The following is a 27,172-nucleotide window of genomic DNA, read 5'->3' on the forward strand; positions in this document are numbered from 1 at the left end:
GAGCTGAGGAACATGATGGAATCCCAACATAAGAAACAAATGGAATCCATAAAACAGATGCAAATAGACTTCCAGGACATGAAAAACTCCATTGAAAGTCTACACAGCAGAATGAGCCAGTGTGAGGACAGAATTTCAGATATAGAAGATAAGATTGCAATTAGTGACCAGGAAAAGAAAAATTGCTTCAAAATTCTAAGGGAACATGAGAAATCAATCCAGCAGCTGCTAGATGATGCAAAGAACAATAACATAAGACTGATTGGGCTCAATGAAGAAACAGGAGAGAGTGCAGATGACATAAAAAAAATCTCTTCACAGAAATAATGGCAGAAAACTTCCCAAGCAGGGGAAAAGAGCTTGACATACAGATAAGTGAGGCATATAGGACTCCAAATAGCCTTGATTAAAAAAAATCTACCCATAGGCATATAATTGTTAAGATTCCAGAAACACAACAGAAGAACAAAGTTCTCCAAGCAGTCAGAGAAAAGAAACAAATCACATACAAAGGAAAGCCCATCAGAATCACAGCAGACTTCTCAACACAAACCATCAAGGCAAAAAGAGCTTGGAGTGACATATTCCAAGCCCTAAAAGAAAACAGCCTCCAACCCAGATTGATGTACCCTGCAAAACTATCTTTCAAAATGGATGGAGAAATAAGATACTTTCATGACAAAGAGCACCTTAGGAACTTCGTGAATACCAAACCAGCACTCCAAAGAATTTTACACAATAGCCTAGGAACAGACATTGAGGATCACAACCCCAGGAAGCAAAGCAGAATGAACCCATCTGGCATGACAAGAAATTAAATGTAAAGGGGGAGAACCCAACAAAAAGAAAAAGTCATGGCAATGATAAGTCAATACGTTTCAGTTATAACCATCAACGTTAATGGTCTCAATTCACCAATCAAAAGAAATAGACTGGCAGAATGGGTCAAGAAGCAAAATCCAACAATATGCTGCATACAAGAAACACTTAATTCAAAAGGAAACTCATAGACTGAAAGTTAAAGGGTGGAAAACAATACTGCATGTGACAGGAACCTGAAAAAAAGCAGGAGTAGCTATCCTCTTGGCAGATCAAGTAGATTTCAAACCAACACTGATTAAGAGAGATGAAGAAGGACACTACATCCTTGTAAAGGGAAGAATCCAAGAGGAAGGGATGACAATCATAAATATCTATGCACCAAACACTAGTGCACCCAACTATATAAAACAAATACTAACAGACATGAAAAGTCATATATGCACTAATACAATTGTAGTGGGGGACCTCAACACCCCACTGTCACAAATAGATAGATCAACTAGACTAAAAATAACTAATGAAATACTAGAACTCAATCGAACTCTTGAACAAATGAATTTAACAGATGTTTACAGAGTCTTCCACCCCACAAAATCAGAATACACATTCTTCTCAGCTGCACATGGGTCATTCTCAAAAATAGACCACATACTCACACATAGAACATGTTTAAGGAAGTGCAAAGGAATTGAAGTTATCCCCTGTATATTATCAGACCATAGTGTGATAAAATTGGAGATCCATAGCAAAAGAAACTCAAAAAATTTCATAAACACGTGGAAATTGAACAACACACTTCTGAATAACCAATGGGTCACAGAGGAAATTAAAGAAGAAATCAGAGAGTTCCTTCAATTAAATGACAATGACAATACAATATATTGGAATCTATGGGACACAATAAAAGCAGTCTTACGAGGGAAATTCCTAGCAGTGAATACGCATATTAGGAAAACAGAACGAGCCCAATTAAACAACCTGATGCTGAACCTCAGGCTTCTAGAAGAAGAAGAGCAGGACAACCCCAAAGCTCATACAAGGGAGGAAATTATAAAGATCAGAGGAGAAATCAATGCAATGGAGACTAAGAGAACGATACAAAAAATCAATGAAGCCAAGAGTTGGTTCTTTGAAAGAATCAACAAAATAGACAAACCTTTAGCCAACCTTGTCAGAAAAAGGAAAGAAAAGGCCGAAATCCATGCAATTAGAAATGAAAAGGGTGAAATGACAACAGACCCAGCAGAAATCCAGAGGATCATCAATACCTACTTCCAGAAACTATACGCCAATAAGATGAACAACACAGAAGAAATGGACAGATTCCTAGATACATATGAATTACCAAAGTTGAATGAAGAAGACCTAAAAATTCTGAACAACCCAATATCAACCAATGAAATTGAAAATGTCATTGAATACTTATCAACTAAGAAAAGCCCAGGCCCTGATGGCTTCACTGCTGAATTCTACAAGACATTTAGAGAGGAACTGCTGCCACTACTGTTTAAACTCTTCAATGAAATTGAAGGGGAAGCAATACTCCCAAATTCATTCCTGGAAGCAAGCATCACCTTGATCCCCAAAGCAGAGAAAGACCCAACTGAAAAAAAGAACTATAGGCCAATCTCACTGATGAGCATAAATGCAAAAATCCTTAATAAGATACTGGCAAACAGAATGAAGAAGATCATCAAGAAGATCATACACCCTGATCAAGTGGGATTCATCCCAGGGATGCAGGGATGGTTCAATATACGAAAATCAATTAATGTAATACACTATATCAATAGAGCCAAGGACAAAAGACATATGATTATCTCCATAGATGCAGAAAAAGCATTTGACAAAATCCAACCTGCATTGATGATAAAAACCCTACAAATAATTGGAATAGATGGTCTCTACCTCAAACTGATAGAAGCCATCTATGAAAAACCAACAGCCAATATCATACTAAATGGTCAAATACTGAAATCCTTCACACTAAAATCAGGAACAAGACAAGGATGTCCACTGTCACCACTCTTGTTCAATATAGTTCTGGAAACATTAGCCACGGCAATTAGACAAGAGAAAGAAATAAAAGGAATAAAGATAGGAAATGAAGAAGTCAAATTGTCATTATTTGCAGATGACATGATACTCTATATAGAAGACCCCAAGAACTCCACCCAAAGTCTTCTAGACTTAATAACCAAATTCAGTCAAGTAGCTGCTGACAAGGTCAACACACAAAAATCCATAGCTTTCCTCTACACCAATGACAGACTCACTGAGAGAGAAATAGGGCAAATAATTCCTTTCACAATAGCATCCAAAAAACTGAAATACCTAGGAATCATCCTAATGAGAGAAATCAAAGACCTCTTCTCTGAAAACTATGGCACTCTGAAAAGAGAGATTGAAGATGATATCAGAAAATGGACAGACATCCCCTGCTCCTGGGTAGGAAGGATTACTATAGTGAAAATGGCCATACTTCCAAAACTGCTATGTAGATTTAATGCAATTCCAATTGAGATCCCACCAGCATACTTCATAGACCTCGAGAAAACAATCCAAAAATTTATTTGGAACAAGAAGAGGCCCAGAATAGTAATAGCAATTCTAGGTAACAGAGACATGGCAGGGGGTACCACAATCCCCAACCTGCAACTCTACTACAAAGCTACTATGATAAAAACAGCATGGTACTGGCAAAGAAACAGACTTGAGGACCAGTGGAACAGATCAGAAGATGCAGAAACAACACCAGACACACTCAGCCATCTCATCTTTGACAAAGGAGCCAAACACCCTCACTGGAGGAAAGATAGCCTCTTTAAAAAATGGTGCTGGAAAAATTGGGCTTCAACTTGCCAAAGATTAAAACTAGACCTGTATCTCTCACCATGCACTAAACTAAAATCAAAATGGATTAAAGATCTAAATATTAAAATAGAAACTCTGAACCAGTTGGAACAGAGGTTAGGTAGAACCCTTGAAGACATTGGTGTAGGAAAAGATTTTATGAACAAAACCTCAGTTGCCCGTGAACTAGCACAAACAATCAACAAATGGGATCTCTTGTTATTAAAAGACTTCTGGATGGCAAGAGAAATCACCAGCAGTGTGAAGAGACAACCCACAATGTGGGAAAAAATCTTCACCTGCTCTTCCTCAGACAAAGGTCTACTATCTCGAATCTATAAAGAACTTAAAAAGATCAGACCTCCCAAATTTAAAGACCCAATCCAAAAATCGACATCTGAAATGAACAGACATTTCTCACACAAAGAAGTAGAAATAGCAAATAAATAGATGAAAAAAATGTTCAACATCACTGGTCATTCGAGAGATGCAAATGAAAACAACGCTGAGATTACACTTCACTCCAGAAAGAATGGCTGCTATCATGAAATCAACCAATAACAAATGCTGGCAGGGCTGTGGGGAAAGAGGAACCCTGCTCCACTGCTAGTGGGAGTGTAGACTGGTGCAAGTACTGTGGAAATCAGTATGGAGATACTTCAAACAACTAGGACTGGAAATCCCATTTGACCCCACTATTCCACTGCTGGGGATCTTCCCTAAAGAATTAAAAGAATCATACCACAGTGATATATGTGCACCCATGTTCATAGCAGCACAGTGTGTAATAGCTAAAACTTGGAAACAGCCCAAATGCCCATCAACTGGAGACTGGATAAAGAAAATGTGGTTTTTTTTATAAAATGGAGTACTACTCAGCCATAAAAAATGAGAAATTAGAGACATTTATAGCTAAGTGGATGCACATTGAAGCAATACTCTTAAGTGAAATAAATAGGACACACATGTGTAAATACCAAATAGTTTCTCTGGTGTGAGAAACTGAAAGTGTAAATAAGGACTAAATGTATAATAGGTAATGTGAAATAGGAAGAAAAGGGGCAAAGGGGAAGGAAGTGGGAGGGCTAGGGGAAAGGATAGAAGGGAATGGGATTAATATGAGAAAATGGAAAAATAGGAACAAAATCTTTGTAAATAGGGAGGGCTGGAGGGGTTGGAGGGCTGGGCAAGCTTGAAAAATAAGAACCAAGAGAGACTATGTAAAGGTACAAATTTCCAATGATGAATGTCATTCTATTGTATACCTAATATGTACCAATTATTAGAATGAATAGTCGATAATGTAAAATAGGAAGAAAAGGTCCAAAGGGGTAGGGGTAGTGGGAGGCACAGGGGAAAGGAAAGAAGGGAAAGGAAAAAATGATGAGAAATGGAAAAAATGGAAATAAAGTCTTTGTAAATAGGGAAAGGTGGAGGGCGTGAAGGGAGGGCTAGGAATGGGGAAAAAATAAGAACCAAGATGCATTATATAAAGGTACAATTCCCAATGAGAAATGTAATTGTGTTGTATACCTACAATGTACCAATAAAAGAATTTAAAACAAAAAAAAAACATCTAAAATTCAATGACTTCATGAGTTTCTAATGTTCTGTAAAACAAGCTTCAGGACCATTTTAGTGTTGAACAGAAAGAAATGTGATTCCATTTCCATTACATAGTAAATGCTTGGAGGAGGCAGTCCAGGGTCCTACAAAGAAATGAGCTGAGAGTCAGACACAGTTGAGTCACATTTTGGTTGGACACATTTTGGTTGTCACCTTGATGACCCTGGACAAGGTATTTGATCTTAATGACCTTCAGTTTCCTTTCTGTAGAACAAAGAAAATACCATATGTGTCTTGAGATTGTTTGATATCAGACCTATTGTAAGTCTTCAAAAATTTTAGGTGTCTATTCATTCCTTCTCCTTTACTAGAAGATACTTTATGTTGTACACAATACCTGGTGCAAGAATGGCCTGCTGGTAAGCTGCTCATTTGTAATGCAGATTATACTCATGAAAGGTTAACAAAGTATCTGACTTATTCAGAACAAAAATTTTCATTGTCCTACTTCTGCAGACAAATGTTGATGCTTTTGTTCTGATTCTGTAACTAAGATTTAAGGTGCTAAGAAATCAGCTTTATATTTTATTCCAAATAACATTGGGTGTGTGTGTGTGTGTGTGTGTGTGTGTGTGTGTTCATTCAAACATAACTCCTAGTTGTAATGCATTATTGGCCAAAACTATTACTATTTAAATGTTTTAAATTTAATTTTTCATGTCCTATATTGGCTGAGTAGTACTGCTTTGTAAGCTTCTGACTTTGGCTGAGTTTGGGAGTATTTATGACCTTATCATATGTAACATAAACATCAATCTACTTTCTTATTTCTTTGCAAATTCAATTATTTCTAATTACATAAAGGCATCATTGATCAAGTAAACATAAAAACTAATATAGGAGAGTTTAATCTCTTAAATAAGCTTGTAGACTTCAAGGAATAATTGAATGTTATAGTATTTAATAGAAGGAGACATCTTTGTTGTTGATAACTGGGCCCAAGTTAAAGGAAAATGTCTAAATCCCATCATGTTATATATCGATTTGGTTCAAATTGAAAATATTTGGATTCTATTTTAATTTCCTTTTTTTCTCTCTCTCTCTTTCTTTCTGCTGCTCTCTGCAGGCTTGGAAATGGTTTTTGGGCCCTGTGGTCGTGTATGCATGTGAAAGAATAATTAGGTTCTGGCGATTTCAACAAGAAGTTGTCATTACCAAGGTATGCATGTAGCTTTATGTCTGAATAAAAGCCTGAGTGTAGATGAAAATTTTTTATTAGCCCAAGTTTTTAATTTGCCATTTTTATTGCAGAACTGTCTGTAATTTAGAGGCTCATCTTCTGTTCTAATAATCGCTTGTATCCTGAGCATCTTTTAGTGTGACTGATTTTACTGAAGACAAGGATCAGGGCTCCAGACTGGTACACAGAGTTCTGATAAAGGTTTATGGTATAGCACTGAAATTATCTGTATTTCTCTTTATTCTGGTTTTTCACTAGAGGAAAAAGCAGGAAGAGTAAGAATGTTTTATATTGGTCATATTATCTTCTTTCACCACATAAAGACATGGATTTCGCAAACATACAAATAGTACATAAACATTTTCAAGCATGTACATTTTCACCTGGGATTATTGAGTAGAAAATAAGGAAACAGTCACAAGATTCAGAACAAGAGGGGTGCCGGGGGGTTCAAGAGCATATATGGTACTCTACTCTAGTGATATTATTTCCCAATCTTGCTATTCATCCTCACATCTCTTTAATTTTTGACCTCATGCTAAAAGATAAGAACAGATAGACCAGGAAAACATATCCAGAAGACTGAAATGGTACCAAATACTCTGCCCCACAAGTTTTTTTAATTTCTTAGAAATAATTCTCTGCTAACCAAAACTGTACTGCTTTGCTAATACAATTTTGCTGTCTTCAAGAAAGGAGATGTATGGGAATTCATATTTCTTCTTTAAATGGTTTTTACATTCTTGTGTTTTGAGTTATGCACCAAAGGATGTCAAGTTCTATCAAAACTCAGATGGTAAAATTCGTGGAAACCTTCTAGGCCTGTTACTAAGGAGACCATTTAGAGTATCAGAACAAATAACAGAGGGGAAAGGGGAACTAATGATGAAAGAACTGTGAAATGCTCCTCTCAATGCAAAGGTACTGTCCTGACTATCCATATACTAGGTTTTGTTTTTGTGCTTCTTGCCTCAAAAGAAAACACAAAGGACCTGGAAAGACTCTTTCAGAAAACAAGACAGAAATCTCCCAAGGAGAAAATTAGAGTTCTTTCCTGGCATAAGCAGCAAATTATAATTCTAACAAAAGGTCTAGAAGCCTTGCAGGATGCTTCCTTACATCTGAAACTAAAGCCTAGATAGGACATAAGACTCAACTAAAGCAAAAGAAAAACAAACAAATTAACAAAACATTTCAAAGTGAGTTGGAAGATTATTTTTTCACTCAGCATAAATAAATATCCATGTTAATGCACAAGGGATTGAGAAAAGATACAAACAATTGACAAATGAGACAAATTCTTCCTAGATTTTTTTAAATGGGGAACTAATGTGGTGAGCCATTTTAAACTTTAAGCATGAAATGTGATATGCATAACATGCCAACTTATATTCCCTTGGAAGTGGTTAACTGTGCCGTGGGAAGCCTGGCATTTTGAAACACAGAGTAACATGCTGGGCACCACACTGCACCTGCCCAAATGTCAGCCATAGCACTCAGAAGGATAAACTTCATTCTTGCTTAATTACAAACCGAGACATAAAATTCATGACAAATATCATCAGCAACTAATAGCCAATGGTCTAAGTAAATCATACCATCAAAAAAGCTAATTTAAAAAATCTTAGATGGGATGAAACCAATCTTCATTTCTTACTCCTTCACTTGAGTAAAGAGACAAATGACTGTCCTGCTGTAATTTAGGTGGTAAGTCACCCATCTACAGTCCTGGAACTTCACATGAAAAAGCGTGACTTCAAGATGGCACCGGGGCAATACATCCTCCTCCAGTGCCCAGCCATCTCACCACTGGAATGGCACCCATTCACCCTCACTTCTGCACCCCAGGAGGACTTCTTCAGTGTGCACATTCGGGCAGCAGGAGACTGGACAGAGGCTTTATTTAAAGCCTTTGGAGCAGAAGGACAAGTCCTCCAGGTGCCCTGCAGCCTGCCAAGGTTAGAATCTGTGTCTCTTTTATGTCTCATTCACTAGACTACAAACAGTAAAGTATTTTAATGCATCAACATGCTACCGTATTTGGCAATATCTTTGTGTTAGGATATAAGTTTGAGTCCATTTTATAAAATCTGAGAATCTACATAAAAAGTATAATTTAGGAAATTTCCAGTAGAAGCAAGTACATTTCTATAAAAAAAAATGTTCAACACAAGTAGGCGATGATCCAGAAAGAAGGAACATTTTGCTTTCCCAATTCCAAAAGCAACTCTTGTCTAATTATACACTGCCTGCCATGAGTCAGACAACTCTGCAAACTCTTTCTATCACAGCCTGAGGTTCACAGACGATATATGTTATAGTTTGTCTCTGGAAGAAGGATTTTATGTTCCAGTCATGTGCAATTTCAGGGCCCACTCTGCTCCTGTATGACCTTATCTTAATGGATTCTTTACCTCCACAATGCTATTTCCAATTAAAGACATATCCTAAAATACTGGGGTTAAGACTCCAACAGTTCAACGGGGGGATACTACTCAACCCACAGCACCACCATACTCAGAAAAGCCTGAGCACAGGACAGAAGTCCCAGTGAAAATTATGGCTCCTTGCTCTTTTTAATAAATAATGGCAGAGGGTCGATTCCTATCACTATTCAAGATTATTCCTAATTTTGAAAGAATTTGATTTTTCAAAAGAAATATCAAGAGATCCCTATGTCTGCTGTCCTTGGAGGGCAATATCTACTACCCTGGGAAAACACAGTATCAGCGCCTTCAGAATGGAAGTTCCTGGGGGTGGCCATTGTTCTTCCTCTTATGTATCTCCAGGGACTGGTACAGTGTCCGACACATAGCAGGTACAGAGTAGATAAAATAATAGGAAAAGTGAATTCTGGATGCAATAGGGTTTCTTTAGTTCATTTAATTGGGCAAATATTTATTGGTAACAAGTACCATTGGAAGTTTGAGGCACAGAATCTAATCAGGTTCAGGCATGGTAGTGCACATCTGTAATCCCAGCACTCTAGGAGACTGATGCAGAAAGATTGCAAGTTCCCCGCCAGCCTAGGGTATGGTATCAAGCAGGCATAAACATCATCTGTGCAGACCAGGACCCCAAATTGATGACAACATCTGACTATTCAAGTAAGAATAATTTATCTTTTTTATGATGGAGAGTAAGAAATGTAACAGAAGTCCAAGGCTCAGCATGCAGTGTAAATGTGTAAAATTGGGAATAAAGTAGGCATACACACACATGTGCACATGCACACAAACACAGTGTCTTACTGCTTCCCTGGTCTCTGCCCTATCCTCAGCATTGCCAAGATCCACAGCCTCCATCTACTTAGTAGCCTGGCTTCTGCTTTGTTTGCGTTGAGCTGTTAAGTCTGTCAGCCACCCTTCCCTTCACAAACCAGATAGTGCTTCAGGCTCCCCCAGGGACTCTGGGTGCTTCTTAGTAGTCAGTATGCTTTCTGGCTGTGGAGTGCATTATCCAATGGGAAGCCCAATGAGATCTGCTCCCCTGGATCCTCCAGGTGCACATCTGCTCCACTGCCTATTCCTTCAGTGATGTGGAATTTGCCCACAATTCCCTCCCTTCCTTTCCTTTTCCCCTCCCTCCATCTCTTAGTGCCCTCCCCATTTGAAAGGGATCTGTCTCCCTACTCCCTAGTACCTCTCTTTTATTTTGCTCTTTATCTATATTTTGAGTTTCTCATATAAGAGAAGCCATGTGATATTTAAGCTCATGTGTCTGATTTATTTCTCTTGACGTTATGGTCTCAAGATGCATCCACACATTCTTGTTTTCAAGTTTATGCAGCTATGCTGCCTTGATTCCCCTCTCAAGTTTCTATTGTTTTCTTCAGTACAAGGAATTGAATCCAAATCCTCACTAATGCTAGGCAAGTGCTCTGCCACTGAGCTACATCCCCTAATAATGCAGATTAGATTCATGTCTCTCCAGTATCCATGTGTCCTGCTGGCTCCTGGTGTATGGTTAGCAGCATCCCACCCCCAACTCCATTAATCCTGCCTCCTCTCTCTGAACTGAAAACCACTGACTCACTTTCATTGTCATTCCTGTGGGGCATGTGATAAAATTATATATATTTATCATATATAACATGATTTTTGAAGTATATCTACATTACATGTATGTGTATACTATGTTAAATCTAGCTAGCAATGATATTGCCTCACATAGTTAATATTTTTGTGATGAGAGCATTTAAAATCCGCTGTCTGCATTTTTGAAGATTATATTATGTCATCATTAACCACAGTTACCTTGCTCCACATATAGATCTCCTGAACTCCTTCCTCCCATCTAACTGTAATTATGTATCCTTTGGACATCATCCCCCCACTTCCCTTCTAACCACCCCCACCTCGTAATGTCCTCCAAGCTCATCCATGTAGCACAAAAGACAATTTTCTTCTTTTTTCTTTTTCACGCTGAATAGTATCTCCTTGGGTGTCTGTACCACATTTTCTTCATCTGTTCATTCATTGGTGGCCAGCCTTCTCATTATGCTCTCTGAGCCTGCTGACCTCAGTGCCTTTGCCATTGCTATCCTCTCACCCAGAATGCTGTTCCCAGCTCTCCACTCAGATTTCCTTCTAGTGAGGCTTTTTTTCTCCTCCCAATATGAAACAACCTCCAGCCATTACTCAATGGGCATATTACCCTGTGCCTCATACATGTGTATTTATGGAATTATTTTTTTAAATAATTTTTTTAAAAATGCAGCTTTCTCTATTTTGTTAAATTCATTTGCCCTCCATCTCTACATATGTGCAGGCATATGAACAGAACAGAAAAGTCTCAAAATGAAAACTAGAATTTTTTTAAGTTTTCAACATAGAAAAGATCAGAATTTTATTAGACTGGCTTGGATGATTTTACAGTCAGCATTGTTTTAATTTGGCATTAAATTAGCCAGATTGGTGAGAGTACCATGCCTTTTCACTGTTCTGGACCTAGACAGGATTAATACCATCCAAGAATCCAAGAGGAAAGTGGTGAGTGAGAAACCAGAAGGAGAAGAAAGCAAAGAGCAAGGGACCATCTTCCTCTGAGCCCAGGAAAGGGGAACAACGTGAGATCTTTTAGAAGACTACACCTGCTGAAGGGAAATGAAGGAATTTCTCAGCATTGTCACTCAAATGTCCAGCAATTCAACCTGCTACTCTAAGACAGGATGACTTGGGTTCAAAGTCCAACTTTGTGTATGACCTTGGAAAATGTATGGAGTGCCTTGACTCAGTTTCCCTCTCTGTACAATGAAGATGATAATAACAATACGCAAGGCTAGGTTTAGGATTAACCATAATATTTCATATAAAAGGCCTAGCATGATGCATACAGAGCACATGCTAAGTGCTCAGAAAAAGTTAGCTACATCTGTAAAAAGTGGTGCACACCTTCATTCCCAACACAGCGGAAAGCTAAGGCAAAAGGATCACAAGTTGGAGTCCAGCCTTAGCAAGATCTTGTCTCAAAATAAAAGGTTTTTTAAAAGAGCTGGAAATGTAGCTCAATGTGAAGGCCCTGGGTTCAATCTCCAGTAACACACCCACTAACTACAAATATTCCTTGTAAAGTAAGAAAGTTCACATACCCCACGGAAATGACAATGAAAGTGGTGGTTAGAAGAATCAGTGGTTTTCAGTTCAGAGAGAGGAGGCAGGATTAGTGGAGATGGGGGTGGGATCCTGCTAACCATACACCAGGAGCCAGCAAGACATACGGATACTGGAGAGACATGAATCTAATCTGCATTATTAGGGGATGTAGCTCAGTGGCAGAGCACTTCCCTAGCATTAGTGAGGACTTGGGTTCAATTCCTTGTACTGAAGAAAACAATAGAAACTTGGGAGGGGAATCAAGGTGGCATAGCTGCATAAACTTGAAAACAAGAATGTGTGGATGCATCTTGAGACCATAACGTCAAGAGAAATAAATCAGACACATGAGCTTAAATATCACATGGCTTCTCTTATATGAGAAACTCAAAATATAGATAAAGAGCAAAATAAAAGAGAGGTACCAGGGAGTAGGGAGACAGATCCCTTTCAAATGGGAAGTGTACTAAAGATGGAGGGAGGGGAAAGGGAAGGGAAGGGGATGAAAAAAGGAATTGAGATGTATTATGTGCATGTTCCAACTTCCCACAAGGAATGTAATCATTATGTATTGCAAACATGTACTAAGGTTAAAAAATAAAAACAGAAAAAAAATGTGTGCAAAGGAAACCATTTCAGACTGTGAGAGGTCTTAAGAAATGGGGAAATTTGGTCCCCAAAAGAGTAATAGGGTGTAGGACAGCTAGGATCAACTAGAGGCCTAGGATACAGGAAAGGAGAAAGATCCAGAATATGTTTCTCAAGAAGGCAAAAGGTGAGAGCTGTCAGGAGACAGATTTCAGTCAGACATGATAAAATACCATCTCAAGTTGACAACTGCAGGAACAGATCGAGGTGCTCTACAGCTTAGCACAAGAATATGATCTATTATCAGAGAGGTGAAAGGAAGGATACTCAATCTCAAATACATCAAAAATTATTATATATTTTGGGGGGTTTTAGGATTCAATTCTTCTTTGGATTTAATTGATAGGATTTTTAAATTGGTGTCAAATAAATCCCAAATATGATTAATCATAAAAATAATCAAAAATAAAACATTTTAATCTGAGAGCAGGTTTCTTTTCCCTACCTCTTTCTCTCAATTTCCTTTATCTAATTATTTATAAAATAATCTACATTGGGCCAAGTTTCTAACCTTTTCTAGTTAATGACCTTTTATTTTTATTCTTCCATTTCCATATATCAATATGTAATAAAGCCTTATTAATTAAGATTAACAGGAGGAAAGTTAATTTGAATTATTAGGAAGTCTTGAATACAGAATATTTTTAAATAAATCCAATTGAACGTTCAGGAACACATAGTAAAGCCCAAACAGGCCACCTCTGGTGCCTTCTACAGAGGCTCCTTAGGGAATGATTATGAATAACTTAGAAACCTTTAATTAGCATATCTTTGTTCATATGTAAATGTGTACTTTTGGAATAGTTGGAGTTTTTAATACCATCTACTGACTGAAATATTTTAAATATTCCTTTTACAATTGAGTTAGCAAATTGTTATTGAGCAGCTCCATGCTGGGTGGTATGGAAGGTGCTCAGAGGTGATCAATGACAGGCCCGACTTCTACTGCCATAGACCTGAGAGTCCAGCAATAAAGACAGACATAAATCAGATCATATGCACACATACACACACACACACACACACACATACAAGCACAAACAAACACACTGTAAAATTACAACTAAGATGAGGAGGATAGAGGAAGAGTACATAATGATATAAATTATATAAGGGGATTTAACCTAGTCTAAGTAGCCCAAAAAGACTTCCCCAGGAAATAATGATTAGATGGGATTTAATGGAGAGGTAACTATTAACCATTAAATGAAGAAGGGAGAATTGGGGTGGAGTATTCCAAATGGAAAGATTATCACATGCAAAGACCCTGTGGCAGAAGGCACTACTGTGTATTTAGGGAATAAAAGAGAAACTAATATAGGGAACTGGTGATGAGACACAGAGTAACATCCAGGGGCCAGTCCACGAAAGATCATTTTATTTATTCAAGACATATGCTTTCTCTAAATAAAGAAAAATTTCCTAAACAAAAAACATCTTGGCATTCCCTGGCTTAATTATCACAGATTTTGAATAAGCATGATCTGGATTAGTTTGTTTTAAAAGTTAGACATAACTGACAAAGTGTTTCAAAATAACCTTTATTCCAAAGTAATTGCTTTCATTAGACCAAAATTACATAAATGTACTAAGATACGTGATCACACAAATGAAAACAGGGAGAATTACATTAGAAAAAGGAAAGACGGGCCACCTAAACCATCTGGCTGCTTCTCCATTTCCCTTTCCTTTGAGTAACACAATGCCAGAAGCCAACACACACTGCATAAAACCATAGAAAGAGCATGCCAGGTGGAAAAGGCATGAGCTACCTCAGGAGCTGTCAGGCCAGGATGACCTGGTCTTCCTGCCATAAAGCAGATCCCAAATCCTCATGCTTAACACAAGCTCTACTGAATAGGGCATTTTTGAGCACACAGACAACCTCTTTGCACACATTTACAGGCACACTCTTTAAAAAGCACTGGCACAAGATGGTCTGTGCTTGAGAGCAAGGTGTTCTGAGAGTCAAACAAGCTGCTCTCTGTGATTCCAGGCTGGCAGTGGATGGGCCATTTGGGGCCACTCTGACAGATGTGTTCCACTATCCCGTGAGTGTGTGCATTGCAGCAGGGATTGGAGTCACTCCCTTCGCCTCACTTCTGAAATCTATATGGTATAAATGCAGTGAGTCACCGAGCCAGCTGAAGCTGAGCAAGGTATGGAAAAATCATTAGTTCACCCTTTCATGGAGCAAAAGGTTCAGTGTCCTTATATCTATCATCTGCCAATTCTTGGGGAGGATTTTAATTAACTATGAGGGATAAACTCAAGGGTCCTTAACTATACTTATGTTCTTAAAAATCTCCATTCGGTTTCACATTTATGAGAAGGGTTATGTCTAATCTTGTTAAAGATGACAAGACATAAATTTTATTGCTTCATTGCCATTACAGGACATGTAATTGCTCATCTCAATAAAATGTGGACAGGCTGCAAATGGTGATGTGACTGGGCTAGAGTTGGGGACATTAACAGGCAGCCTTCCTCTTAGTCTCTTTCAATAAATACCGTGGTTACAATCATGCAATTCTACCTCTACCTTTCATAGTCACTATTGGGATACATTGGCCTACTTACACTGGTGTTGCTTTCCAGCTCTGAAGCTCTCTTTTGTCATTTCATGCATGTTCTTTAACTAGATTTTTTCCTTCATTTGTCCTATCTAGAGTCTCCATTCCATGCTCTGACCCTGTAGGTATGAAAGGAACTATCTTTCTGCTCCTTGAAGGTTGTATAATTTGAGTCCATAAAACAGACAACAGACAGATTTGCAAGAAAAAAGGCATAGAGATTTATTAATGTGGAGCACATGAGAGCCACACAAAGTAGGAAACTCAAAGAAAGGCCAGATGAGTGAAGCTGAAATTCTCTTTTCATGGGGGAGAATGGAGTGGAGGCTGAAAGCAATTTTAGAGAAGAGTAAATAACTTTCTAGGGGAGGTGAATAGGCCCAGGTCCATCTGATTCTTTTCAAGACATGAGCAACACATAGTGACCGTGATACCTCCAACCTCCCAGAGCCCTACTATGATCTGTGATAGTGTAGGAGGCCGGGGTCTCTGGTCAGAGACTCTGCACCTGACTTCTGCTCTCCCCAAAGAATGTGCCTGATTCTGCCCTCACTGAAGAATTACTAGTGCATCAGTTCACCCCTAAGAGTCCATCTCCAATAGGAAGTTTTAACAACAAATAAGGCAAACAAATAGCATGGGAATATAGTCGAAATGTTCAAATGTGGATATAATTCTATAAGCACTAATTATATCTTCCAAAGATAAACAGACTACCAGTACTAATACCAATACCATCCTAGATATGTCAAGCATTTATTACCCACCAGGTGGTGAGCTAGGCAATTTACATACCCTATCTCATACATCTTTTTAAGGTACTTGCAATTTTTATTCCCATTTTACAGGTGGGAAAACCAAAGCCAACCACAAAGCAAACAGGAATGATAAGACCATCTTATTGAATTGTCATAATAATTCATCCAGATAAAGCTCCCCACCCTTATTTTACAATGAAGAACCTGAAACACAGAGAGTTAGTGAATACTAGTGCTAGAATTTGAGTCTAAGTCCTACTGGTTCCAAAGCCCATCTCCTTTCCTCTACACACAGCAAGTATAACAAGGCAAACAGAATAGCTACTGTTTTTTATTTCTGGACCTCAGGGCAAAGCATTTTTATGGTTTATGATGACTTCTCAGACTACTCAAGTGCTTCCTTTCCTCTTGTTGTCTACCAAGGAAAACCCACTTATAGAGGCAGCTCACAGCTTCACGGTTTTCATTACACTCAAGATCACATCGTGTTCCAAACAGAGATGGTGTGGATAGTGTGTCTCACTTTCACCTACTTCTTAACAATATTTTTTTCAGCACCTACTGTGTGCCAGGCTTTCTCATACTGACATGGAAAGCCTCTCACACCCAATTTACAACTGGAGTTGCACCTAACTTATAATAGACTTTCCTTTTTCTCCACCTCCATTGCCTCTTGGCATTCTCCCTGTTTCATCATTTATCTTTATTTCTGATATTAAAATTCACAAAATATCTTATTTCCCTTAGAAGATTGTGAGGTCCCTGGAAATGGTTTCTCTGGACATCTTCATTAGTGGATATATATGACCTGGGGGGGCCACTGAGTCAGGGCCAGGAAGCCTGTTCCTGATTTCCACTTCAAAGCTGCTTCATGAAAGAAGTGAGGTTTTCATGCTATTGAAATTGTAGACTGAGAATTATACTTAAGATCCAATTCCTGAGAGTCCACATGCAGGAGAACAAGTTTAAGAAGTTTCTCTCTTTTGAAACAACTTTGTGTGTGTGTGCGTGTGTGTGTGTGTGTGTGTGTGTGTGTACAGCCATCATTAGGCTTATGTAACTAGTATTTTTCAGGGCCACTCACATGCTTTTGAGATAAATACTACTCCTTCCACTAAACTGTCTGCATCTATATAATTTTGAAAGTGTAGCAGAGCAAAGTAGTACATATTTATCTAGCAGCTTGTTCACAATTTCAAGTCTGGGCTACAGTTTTCAGATTGCTGTCTTTTGTAACAAGAAAGAGAGAAAAACATCATAGGAGTCCAGAGCTGGAATTTTAAGTGTAGATGGTTAACTGTGATTCAGTAGGATTTTCTCTTCCATATATGAAGTACCAATTGACATAAAGACATACCTTTTACACACCAGCCTCCAGCTGCAAGTCTACACACACATGCAAACACACACACACACACACACACACATACACAAATGCCCCAAACTTTTCTCAATTGTTACCTTTGCAAACAATATATTCTTTGCAAACAATATATTTGCAAACATATTCTTCTCCTTTGCACATAATTCTAAGTAAAATGCAGGCACATACCCAATGAGATGCCAGCTGTTTCTATAAGCACCACTTACTACTTGAACTTGATGCTTTTTGAGGAAGGGTTATCGGTACATTTTAGACATATGTAATGATAACATTCATCATAATTTGTACCTGTACATGATATATCTTTCTTCTTTTTTTCCCATTCCCCTCCCCTCCCTTCAACTGCTCTTCCCCTCCTTATTTACAAAAGCTTTGTCCCATTTTTTCCCTTCTGTTCTTTTTTTCTCTTGTCCCTTCCTTTCTCCTCCTCCCCCCTCCCTTGTTTGCCTTCTCATTTGAACATTTTCTTCCCATTTCCCCAAATCTGTTGTACATTTTGGTCCTTATTTATACTTTCAGTTTCTCACACCAGAGAAACAATGCAGTATTTAAACATGTGTGTCTGATTTGTTTCACTGAGGAGTATGAACCCGATGTTTTAAAATTTCTTTGTTTCATTTTTTAAGATAAAGAAGGGGTTGGGGAAAGAAATGGAGAAAAGTGGTCAGGGAGAGACTCCTGAAAAGGCAAAATTACAGTAAGTGTAAACATGGCTTGCTGGGAACAAAGTGGAAAAAAGTTGTAATACATTAAAGGTATATTTTCAACACAAAAGTAAGAGGCAGATGAGAATATTGTGCCCCTGTGGGTGAGGGAGGAGGGGTGCAGGTGGTAGATAAGTCTCTGATGCAGCTTGGAGGAAGCCAAGTGCTGAGGGGTATAAATGCCCTGTAGCAATCAAAGTCCTCCAACTCCTACTTAACAGGTATGATTAATTCTACATCACACTCAATTTGTGAAAAGAGCTCCTGAAAAAAATTAGGACAGTTTGCTTGTGCAAACTGTCAAAATGATGAATGAAATAGGTGTGTATGAATGGAGCAGGAGGAGGAAGACTGCTGACATAAATATATTGGCTTACACATTTTAGTTCTCCCGAATATCACAGCCATGTAGACAGAACTGAGGGAATGGGCAACTGGAGGATTCAGTTCATTTTCTTAATGCATATGTAATCTTCAGACCACAATAAAATAGATTATAGAAAAACTGAGATAATCTAATTTCTCCATAAATTGTCTCTCTTCATCAACTCAATAATAGATAATGGTGATAATGGGTATTTATAGTGTGTCCCATGCAAAATAGCCTTTAGGTTCTTAACCTAATATAATAAACAGATAATTCAAATAAAAAGACAGCGCAGGCCAGTAGGGAACAAGAAAAAGAGGCCAAGAAAGGCAAAAATCCATACTCTACTTAAAGATATTAATAAAACAAAGAAGAGCCTGCTCTCTTTTCTAATGAATGAAAAATGCATTTAATTTAATCTGTTTAGTCTCAGAAATTATTTACTTTCATTTTCCCTCACTCTGGAGCTCTGGCCACCCCTGGAATTGATCATCTCTCCTAACCACCCAGAGCTATAATCAATTGAGCTGGGTGGCATGAGGCCATGCCCACATCTCCTAAAGACACATGAGGTCTCTTCTTTCATTAGACATGTCAAAAGACTTTAGCACCCCACTAGGCTTCATCAGTATGCTGTGGGAAAGTACTAAGGTTAATATTTTTAATATCTTGGCTTATTAACCACACAAGCTACACATGACTACCATCTCCTTGTAAAAGATCCAAATAAAACACATAGTCAAAAATCCCCTTTCATTCACTTCTTCCCCACACTAACCACTGTCCCAAAGAGCACCCCCAGAAATCAGATCAGTGGGTCTTTTTCCATCCATATTCAATACACTCACACATACAGACCTACATAGTACATGCATGCAGTTGTAACTGTAAAGTTTGATTATATCAACTAGATTGGCTTTAAAGCTCCCTAAGGGATTGGTTGAGCATACTTCTAAGTATGTCTGGATGGGTCACAGAAACATAACCTTGGGTACTCTCTCTGGTCCCTTTTCACTTTTCTTTGACAGTGTTCCCCTGCTCTGCTTCCCAGTCACCCAGAACTAAGCAGCTTTATTTCACCATGCCCTTCACCATGCCCTTCCCCTATGATGTTTCTGCAGTGGAGGGAGCCTACCATGTTCTGAATCTCCTGAAATAATAAGCTAAATTAAACTTCTCCTCCTTTAAAATGTGAGTGTTTGGAATCGTGTCCTAGCAACAGGAAAGCTGACTAATTCACAGAAGATGTTATTTTTACATAAATGTGTGTATGCATATGGAAGGAGAGAAGATGTGCATTTTGACCTAGACTCCCTGTGCTACTGAAGAATTCTTACAGAGAAGCCTAGACTTTAGGGAACCATGAAAATTAGACACTCACGAGACAAGCACAGCATTGTAAATGTTACTGAAAACTAGGTCTTCTGTGATGGACATGAATGAATTGGGTCAAGTGGTAGTGCCTGGGAATGATGTAACAGTAAAGGCCTGTGCCAGGTCACACAAGTAGAGAACCCCAATGCAGAGTCCTAGACCAGCCTTTTAAATTATTTACGCATTCACTATATCTATAGCAAAGTGGGATTATTTTTGATCCTATGAAAGTTCAGAACTTTCACTGTTTTACTGCAGATGACTTCTGCTTAGTAAAATCTTTTGAAGTAACCTTAGGTATACTGGGCCTCTAATATTAGCTGCAGGATTCTGAAAGCTATGCTTTACACTGGGAGCTGATTTTAAGGTTTGTTTTATTTTTGGAGACTCAGGTGGGGATAGGGTTGGAAAGCACAGATCACAGAGGAGTAGCCTATTGTTTGAGACAATTTGTCTGCCATTGACCAGGTCCTTTTTATGGGGTGAAATACAAAGGTGGAACTCTTATGTCACGTCACAGTAAGTGACCTCTTCCATTAGAAAGATGAAAGTCAAAATAAATACTTTTTTTTCTCTGTTCAAAGTATTTTTTAAATTTTCTTTTCTGCCTGAAGCATGTCTGCTAGGCCTATCCATTTTTCCTCCATAGTCTCTGGAATCCAAGCCACCATAACTGACCTATAAGTCAGTTACAAAGGGAAAAACACACAGAGCCATTACAAGGAAGCAAAAGGTGTAAAGGCTTGGCAAACCCTAAGAATGCTGGCACACAGCTATGCCAAAGAAAGTAAGGACAGGAATAATTTCTGTTTGAAGCTAAGATGTGGGCACTTTTCAAATAAGGAAGGTTGGAAAAGGTCTTCTTTTAAAGTAAATGCTTTGTTTTATTATACATATATGAATGTATCTGAGGTATGTACCCTAAAGGGTGGGAAATGATAGGAAGTAAATCAGTGTTTTTGTTCTTCACCAGATGCCAGCTTTCATGTTCTAAGATAGGACAGCTTACAGGGGACAGGAAGGAGGGACAGGTGCTAGGTGAGCAGGGCAGTAAATTCAGTCAACAGAATTTAGTCAACAGGTTTTTCACCTCCTAGGGAGCCGAGCACGGTGAAGTGGGAGCTGATGATGTACCCAGAGACTTACTTAGATTAAGTGGGTCACAAAGTGAAAAGAAAGGCAACGATATTCATTGCCCACATAGACATCAAATCAGCTGATTTTCAGCTTCCATTCTTCCTCCCTTGCCTCCCACACTCTCTGGTCTATTCTTAACACAGCAGCCAGAGAGAACAGATCTGGCTGCAGGCCCGGGATCATGACCCACCTCTCTAAACACCCAGTTGCACCTCCTGTCTCACACAGTTCTGCAGTATCAGGGCTTCTCCCAGTCTCCCCTATTCTCTCCTGTATTCCCTGCTGCTCGCCTCCAGCCCTGGACTCGGGGCACACCCACCTCCTGACTCTTCCTGAAGAGGTCCAGTTAAGTTCTCCCATTCTTTCTTCCTATCCTCTGCAGAGCTCCTCCCCAGCCATGTGGCTCTCTCACCACTTCTAGACTTTGCTCACATGTCCCTCCCTCAGTGAGGCCTCCATAGTCATTCTACTTACTATTGTGATCCTACCCAGCCTACCTGATGTTTGGTGTTTACCAACACCTGACCCAGTCTATAGTTTAGTATTTGTTTATCATTTTTCTTCTCCCTCTGAAATACAAAGTACAGGATGGGGATGGGGGAGGGGTCTGTCCACTTTCATTGTTTCAGAACACAGAATTGTAGAACAGTTTTACAGGAAGTTTTCAGCAGAGATTTGGTGAGCCTGTAAATGAGTGGATTACAGGACTCCACGGTCCAAGTGGGATTCTCTGGAGTTCCCCAGAAGAAACCACTGACTCAGTTCTGCATTGAAATCCAACTGTCATTTGACCACTTGATCCAGCTATATCTTTCCTTAATATATTCTCAGAAGAATTAAAAACATCATACTATAGTGATACCTAAATAACCAAATTTATAGCAGTGCAGTTCACAACACCTGAGCTTTACAAACAGTCTAGAAGCCCATCAACAGATGAAGGGATAAGGAAAATGTGACATGTATGCACACAATGGAATATTATTCATCCATAAAGAAGAAGAAAATTGTGTCATCTCCATAAAAATGGATGGAACTTAAAACCATCATCCTAAGTGAAACAAGCTAGACTCAGAAAGTTAAATATTTCATGTTTTCTCTTGTGTGAGAAACCTAAAATATTAATTAATTAAGGGAAAGGCAATAGGAAACTAGAAGGCACACTCTCAGAGATGGGGAATATGAGCAGGTGGAGAGAGGAGGAAACAGAGAGGGGGGAAAAGGGATTGAAAAAATGATTAAAACTGTTATTTGCTTGTAACAATTCTAAAAAAGAACCCTCACTATTCTATATTACATTCACTTAAAAGAATGCTTCAGTGAATGCTCTTCTCTATTCATTATAATACTATATTCTTTGCCCAACATCTGTTTATAAAATAATTCAATTTAAAATAAGATTGAAAACAAGTCTGCTGCCTGAAGGGGCTACATACCTGGCTCTCTAGGAAGAGGTGAGAGGCAAGAAAAGGGAGGCAGGTCTTTGGGGATGTAATCATGCTTAGGGACTGAGACATTATTTGTCCTGGAGTTAATATCTTAAGTGGCCTTTGGAACAGAAGCTGTCCAGCAGATAATACCCTCTCATTCTTGAGAGAAAAGGTCTCATCCTCACCAGCTTTTGCTCTTCCTGACTATTAATATTATAACTTCCTGCATAAACCTAAAGGGACTAGGCACAATGTTCAGCCTTGAAATACATTCTGTCATTTTCTTTTCCTCATGAATTTGATCTAAGAATTAAATCTCCTCTATAAATCTGACTGTCTGATTGTGAGCTTGCAAGCTGGCTGGCAGAGAGGGAAGGAAGAGTGTAATGACTATTGGAGGCGATATGTCTAGGTGAGGCCATATCAGGCAGAACCTGGGTTGGACCCCAGCCCCCATAGATGCTGGTAAGCCCCAGAGATGTCTCTGGAGAGAAGGTGCACGGGAAACAAAAAAGTAGTGAGCAGTAGGGGGTAGGAGTGTGAGAAAAAAATCCAGAGAATTAACAGATTTCTCTCCTGTGGTTTCTTCTAGACGCAATTATCTGAAACTCCCAAGCACAAAACTAAGCCTTTCTTTCACAAACCCAGACTATCTCTTGTTGCCTGCTATTTGCACTCAACACAGAGAGATTTTTAAAAAGAAAGAAAGAAACTTCTTTCACATAATTTCACTATAGCAGTTGACACACAGGCACAACCCCCACCTATCAGCTTTCTTGGACACTGATATGTCTCCCCGAGAGGAAATTTCTAGCCTGTGTGGCTGGATTCTGCAATTACCATAATCTCCATTCTCCAGAGGCCATGGCTGGTGAAGTGGATTAGTGCCCAAGCCTTTGGGGTCTCTAGAGAAGAGAGTTGAAATCCCGAGCTTAGGTCATAAGTAAAGATGAAGGGGGTTGGTCTAAAGACTTATCCCCTTTGGGGAGCAGTGAAAGGCACAGCTAGTTATGATTATTAATCTTATTCAGAAGAAGCACAGCCAGAAATATGGTGAGTTGATCCTCATCCAGAGGAACTGGCACAGCCCACAGGCTCCTGACTCTGCATTCACTCTGGGCCTTTTCAAACACAATGTGATTTTTTTTTTTTTTTGCAAAAGAAATCACAGTGTGACGGTTTATTCACTGGCGGAGAAAAGCATGTTATTTTACAGAAGTGCCCATTTGGGCTCAAATAATTTAATAGAGATAAAGTAGTCTGTGATTATCGGCACATTATGGAAAGAGGGACAGATCAGCTCTCCTGCCTTCTCTCTTGACAGGTGTATTTCTACTGGATTTGCCGGGATGCACAGGCATTTGAGTGGTTTGCCAACCTCTTAGTCTCACTGGAAACACAGATGAGTGAGCGAGGGAATGCGCACTTTCTGAGTTATCATATATTTCTTACTGGCTGGGATGAAAATCAGGTATTGATAAGACTTGAGAATGATCGTCATTGCCTGATTTGCTTAGTATGGAGCAAAAAGAAGAGGGGCAATTTCCATAATGACCTGTATAATTATCTGGTAGCATGGAAGAATTATTTTTATGTTCTTAAAAAGGAAAGGAGAATGAAATAAAACCAGATTGGAAAGAACTATTTAAGTTGTAACAATAAAAGGACCCATGGTTATCTTACTGAGGAAAGTAGAAAAGAAGATAAACAAGCTGGGCTGTAGAAAACAATCTAAAGATAGGAAATCTTAAATAAATTCACAATTGTCATTTAAGAGTGACCTAAGTAAATATTATCAATTGGTTTTATTGTCTATTGAGTTTTTAATTGGTTCTAATTCTATGCTTTGAGCTGTTTAGAGTTAAACAGAAAAATTTCCAAGTGTTTATATTCAATCTTTTATATTGAAAAGTGTGTATCTTAAAAAAATAATGACAGATGTATGATTTTTCTAGAGATTTCTTTTTCCTCAGGTGCTCTTTAAGGTAACACCTTGAAGTTCATAGGTAAATGTTTATTTACCTAAGATAGATATGATTTTCTGTTTGGGTAGGTGTTCTGTGGTACACTGTGTTAATGAACCATTAAGATTATGAAAAATAATGCATGTCAAAACATTGATTATATTAATATTTCAATTTTGATGAGATTTAATGATGATTATTCCATCTGAATCCAGTTTAACGTCTCAAATATGGGAGTTAACAATGAAGTAATTACTAGGTTTTAATCAACACTTCTGTAGTAACTATCACTGATAAATACTTTTAAGGAAAATGTATTTAAGCCAAGAAGATTTCCATTAATCACTCAATTTACAAATGAATACTCTGTATGTGTCACACACACACACACACACACACATACACACACACACACACCAGGCCCTTATAGAACATTGCTGTTGTTTGACTCTGCTGCACAAATAAATAAGACTTTGCTTGAAATTCAGTAGCTTTATGAATTTTTATGATTTTGTTTGCAGTTCTCCTTAAATATTTACTCCCCTGGGATAATTTGAAATTTAGGTTTCTTGAAAGCTAGGCTTGAAACATCTTAATGAATTATATAGTGTTAATTATGTTTTCCAAATAAATATTTTTCTTATTCAAGTAGAATTTTTGACTGATAATCCATTCGGTAAAGTACAGAAATGGTTTTTGTCTTTTACTCTCTAACACTATGGTTTCTCTTCTACTTCTGAACCAACTGATCTCAAATGTCTACATAGGTATTCTTTGTCATTTGAGTTATAGACTTGGATTCTTCTAACTGAGAACCGAAGTCAATTTTGTGACAACATAACCCTACTCTCTCCTATCTCCACCACTTCCAAGAATAAAGTATAAAACTTATTTTTTCTAAATGCAACCAAATTAAAACAGATATCTTCATAATTTTTCCCCATGACATAGTGGAAATTCTTTAAACTCCCAAATTTCAGGCAGGAAATCACTAACCTTAACAGTTAAGAAAAAAATAATTGGTGCATTCTGTCAATAAATCAAGCATTAAGAGGTTGTTTTAGAAATAGCCAATTGTTAAACTGAATTCAACAACCTCAAAGTGGCAAAATGACAAGAACAGAAGGAACAGATGGAAGAGGTACTATGAAGGGCAAATCAAAAGAGTTTGGAGATTAATTGAACATTGGGCTGAGAAATATGGAACAAATATAATTCCAAATGTTTGAGCATTCATAGTTGGCAATACCACAACATAAGTAAGGAAGACCTTTTCCCCATCAAATGATGACCAAACTTCCCAGAAATTTACTTTAAGACCCTTTCCATCCTTAACAAGCTCCATCATTTTCTTCTGGTCCCGAGCTGCCAAAGGATGAGGTGTATGCTTGTGTCTCTTACTGTGCATGTTCACATCTCCATGTCTTTGCTTCCCACTCATCCCTCTCCACCTCCCAGACATGTCATTAAATGCCTTCTGCCATTTTCTCTACCCTCCCTTTGCCTGGAGTCTTATTTCCAAACTCTTTTCCAGTAGTAGTGCTGCAACCTGGGGTCAGTCTTGACTGATGGCATCTTGCAGCCTAGATTTTGTAGATTCTTGTCTTCCACTGTCTACTGACCTCCTAGGACAACTTCCATTGTTTTCACCTGAACCTTCCCTGCTGTGGCTGCTTTCTTAGACTAGGAAGAAGGCAATGCAGGCAAGTCAAGCTCACAGCAGGAAACTGAGGTATGAGTTGGGTCAGCAGGGCCACTGCCAAACTTTCAGATTTAGGAAGTCAAAGGGTAAAAGTAATTTGAATGTCAAAGAGGGAGGCACAAGAGTTCATGAGATGGTGATGGGTTTGGGGGCAGAACAGGTCACACAGATCCTAGGAAGAGAGAACAAAATGACTACTAGAATTCAGCAAGGTCTGACATAAATGACAGAAAATTAAAACATGATCACCAGAAATTGATATGCCCCAGGAATTTATTTATTGGTCACTAGTTTCATGATGCTGGGTGGATTCACATTGGGCAGAGAGCTCCAATTATGCTCCCTTCTATGCTCTGGCTACCATGTACTGTGTGCCAGACTCAGTATCTTCCTAGTACTTGAAATCTAGGAGTATATAGTAAGCCCTCCATAGTCACAGGTCCCAAATCTGTGGATTCAATCAAAGAAGGATTGAAACTATTTAGGAAAAAATTGTCTGTACTGAGTATGCGCAGGCTATTTTCTCTTGTCATTATTCCCTAAATAAAACAATGTTACAGCTATTTACATTGTACTAGATATGATAAGTCATCTAGAGATGATTTAAAGTATATGGAAGGATACGCATAGGTATATGAAAATACTGTGCCAGTCTTTTCTAAAGGATGTGGGCATCCATTGAGTTTGGTACCTGCAGGAAAAGGAGGTGGTCCTTGAACCACTTTCCCTGGGATATAAAGGAATGACTATACATAAAATTGTTTCAACCCAGTAGGCAGACAAATATAAGATCCAGTTTCTTCTTAGATATTTTATGGCACTTTAATTTGGCAATGCCCTTCTCAAATCCCCAGGGTTTACTATCAATTGCATGTGGACAGCGGGTGGAGATTAATTTTTGAAAAGTTTGGCAGAAAAAGGGAATACATTTAGTGTGGCCTTTCTTTAACCACATTTACTGAATTACTCTCTTTCAAAGAAAAACATTCTTTCTAGATTAATGTTATTGCACACTTACTATATATAAGAAGGCATTTTGTTCCAATAAGATCCAGT

General features: G+C 38.5%; 1 protein-coding gene across 1 annotated transcript in view; it reads left to right on the top strand.

Annotated features, from left to right (window-relative positions):
• Nox3 (NADPH oxidase 3) overlaps window positions 1–27,172 on the top strand; it is an 88,703-nt gene that overhangs the window by 49,695 nt on the left and 11,836 nt on the right. The window contains exons 8-11 of the mRNA XM_021237957.2: window positions 6,368–6,460; window positions 8,186–8,439; window positions 14,720–14,882; window positions 23,775–23,921. Coding sequence (XP_021093616.2) covers window positions 6,368–6,460; window positions 8,186–8,439; window positions 14,720–14,882; window positions 23,775–23,921 — 657 coding nt within the window. The remainder of the gene's footprint in view (window positions 1–6,367; window positions 6,461–8,185; window positions 8,440–14,719; window positions 14,883–23,774; window positions 23,922–27,172) is intronic.

The sequence above is a fragment of the Heterocephalus glaber genome, unplaced genomic scaffold, assembly GCF_053883595.1.
Source record: "Heterocephalus glaber isolate CG9 unplaced genomic scaffold, H.glaber_assembly_v1.0 deba00001593, whole genome shotgun sequence".
In the NCBI taxonomy this organism is placed as follows: Eukaryota; Metazoa; Chordata; class Mammalia; order Rodentia; family Bathyergidae; genus Heterocephalus; species Heterocephalus glaber.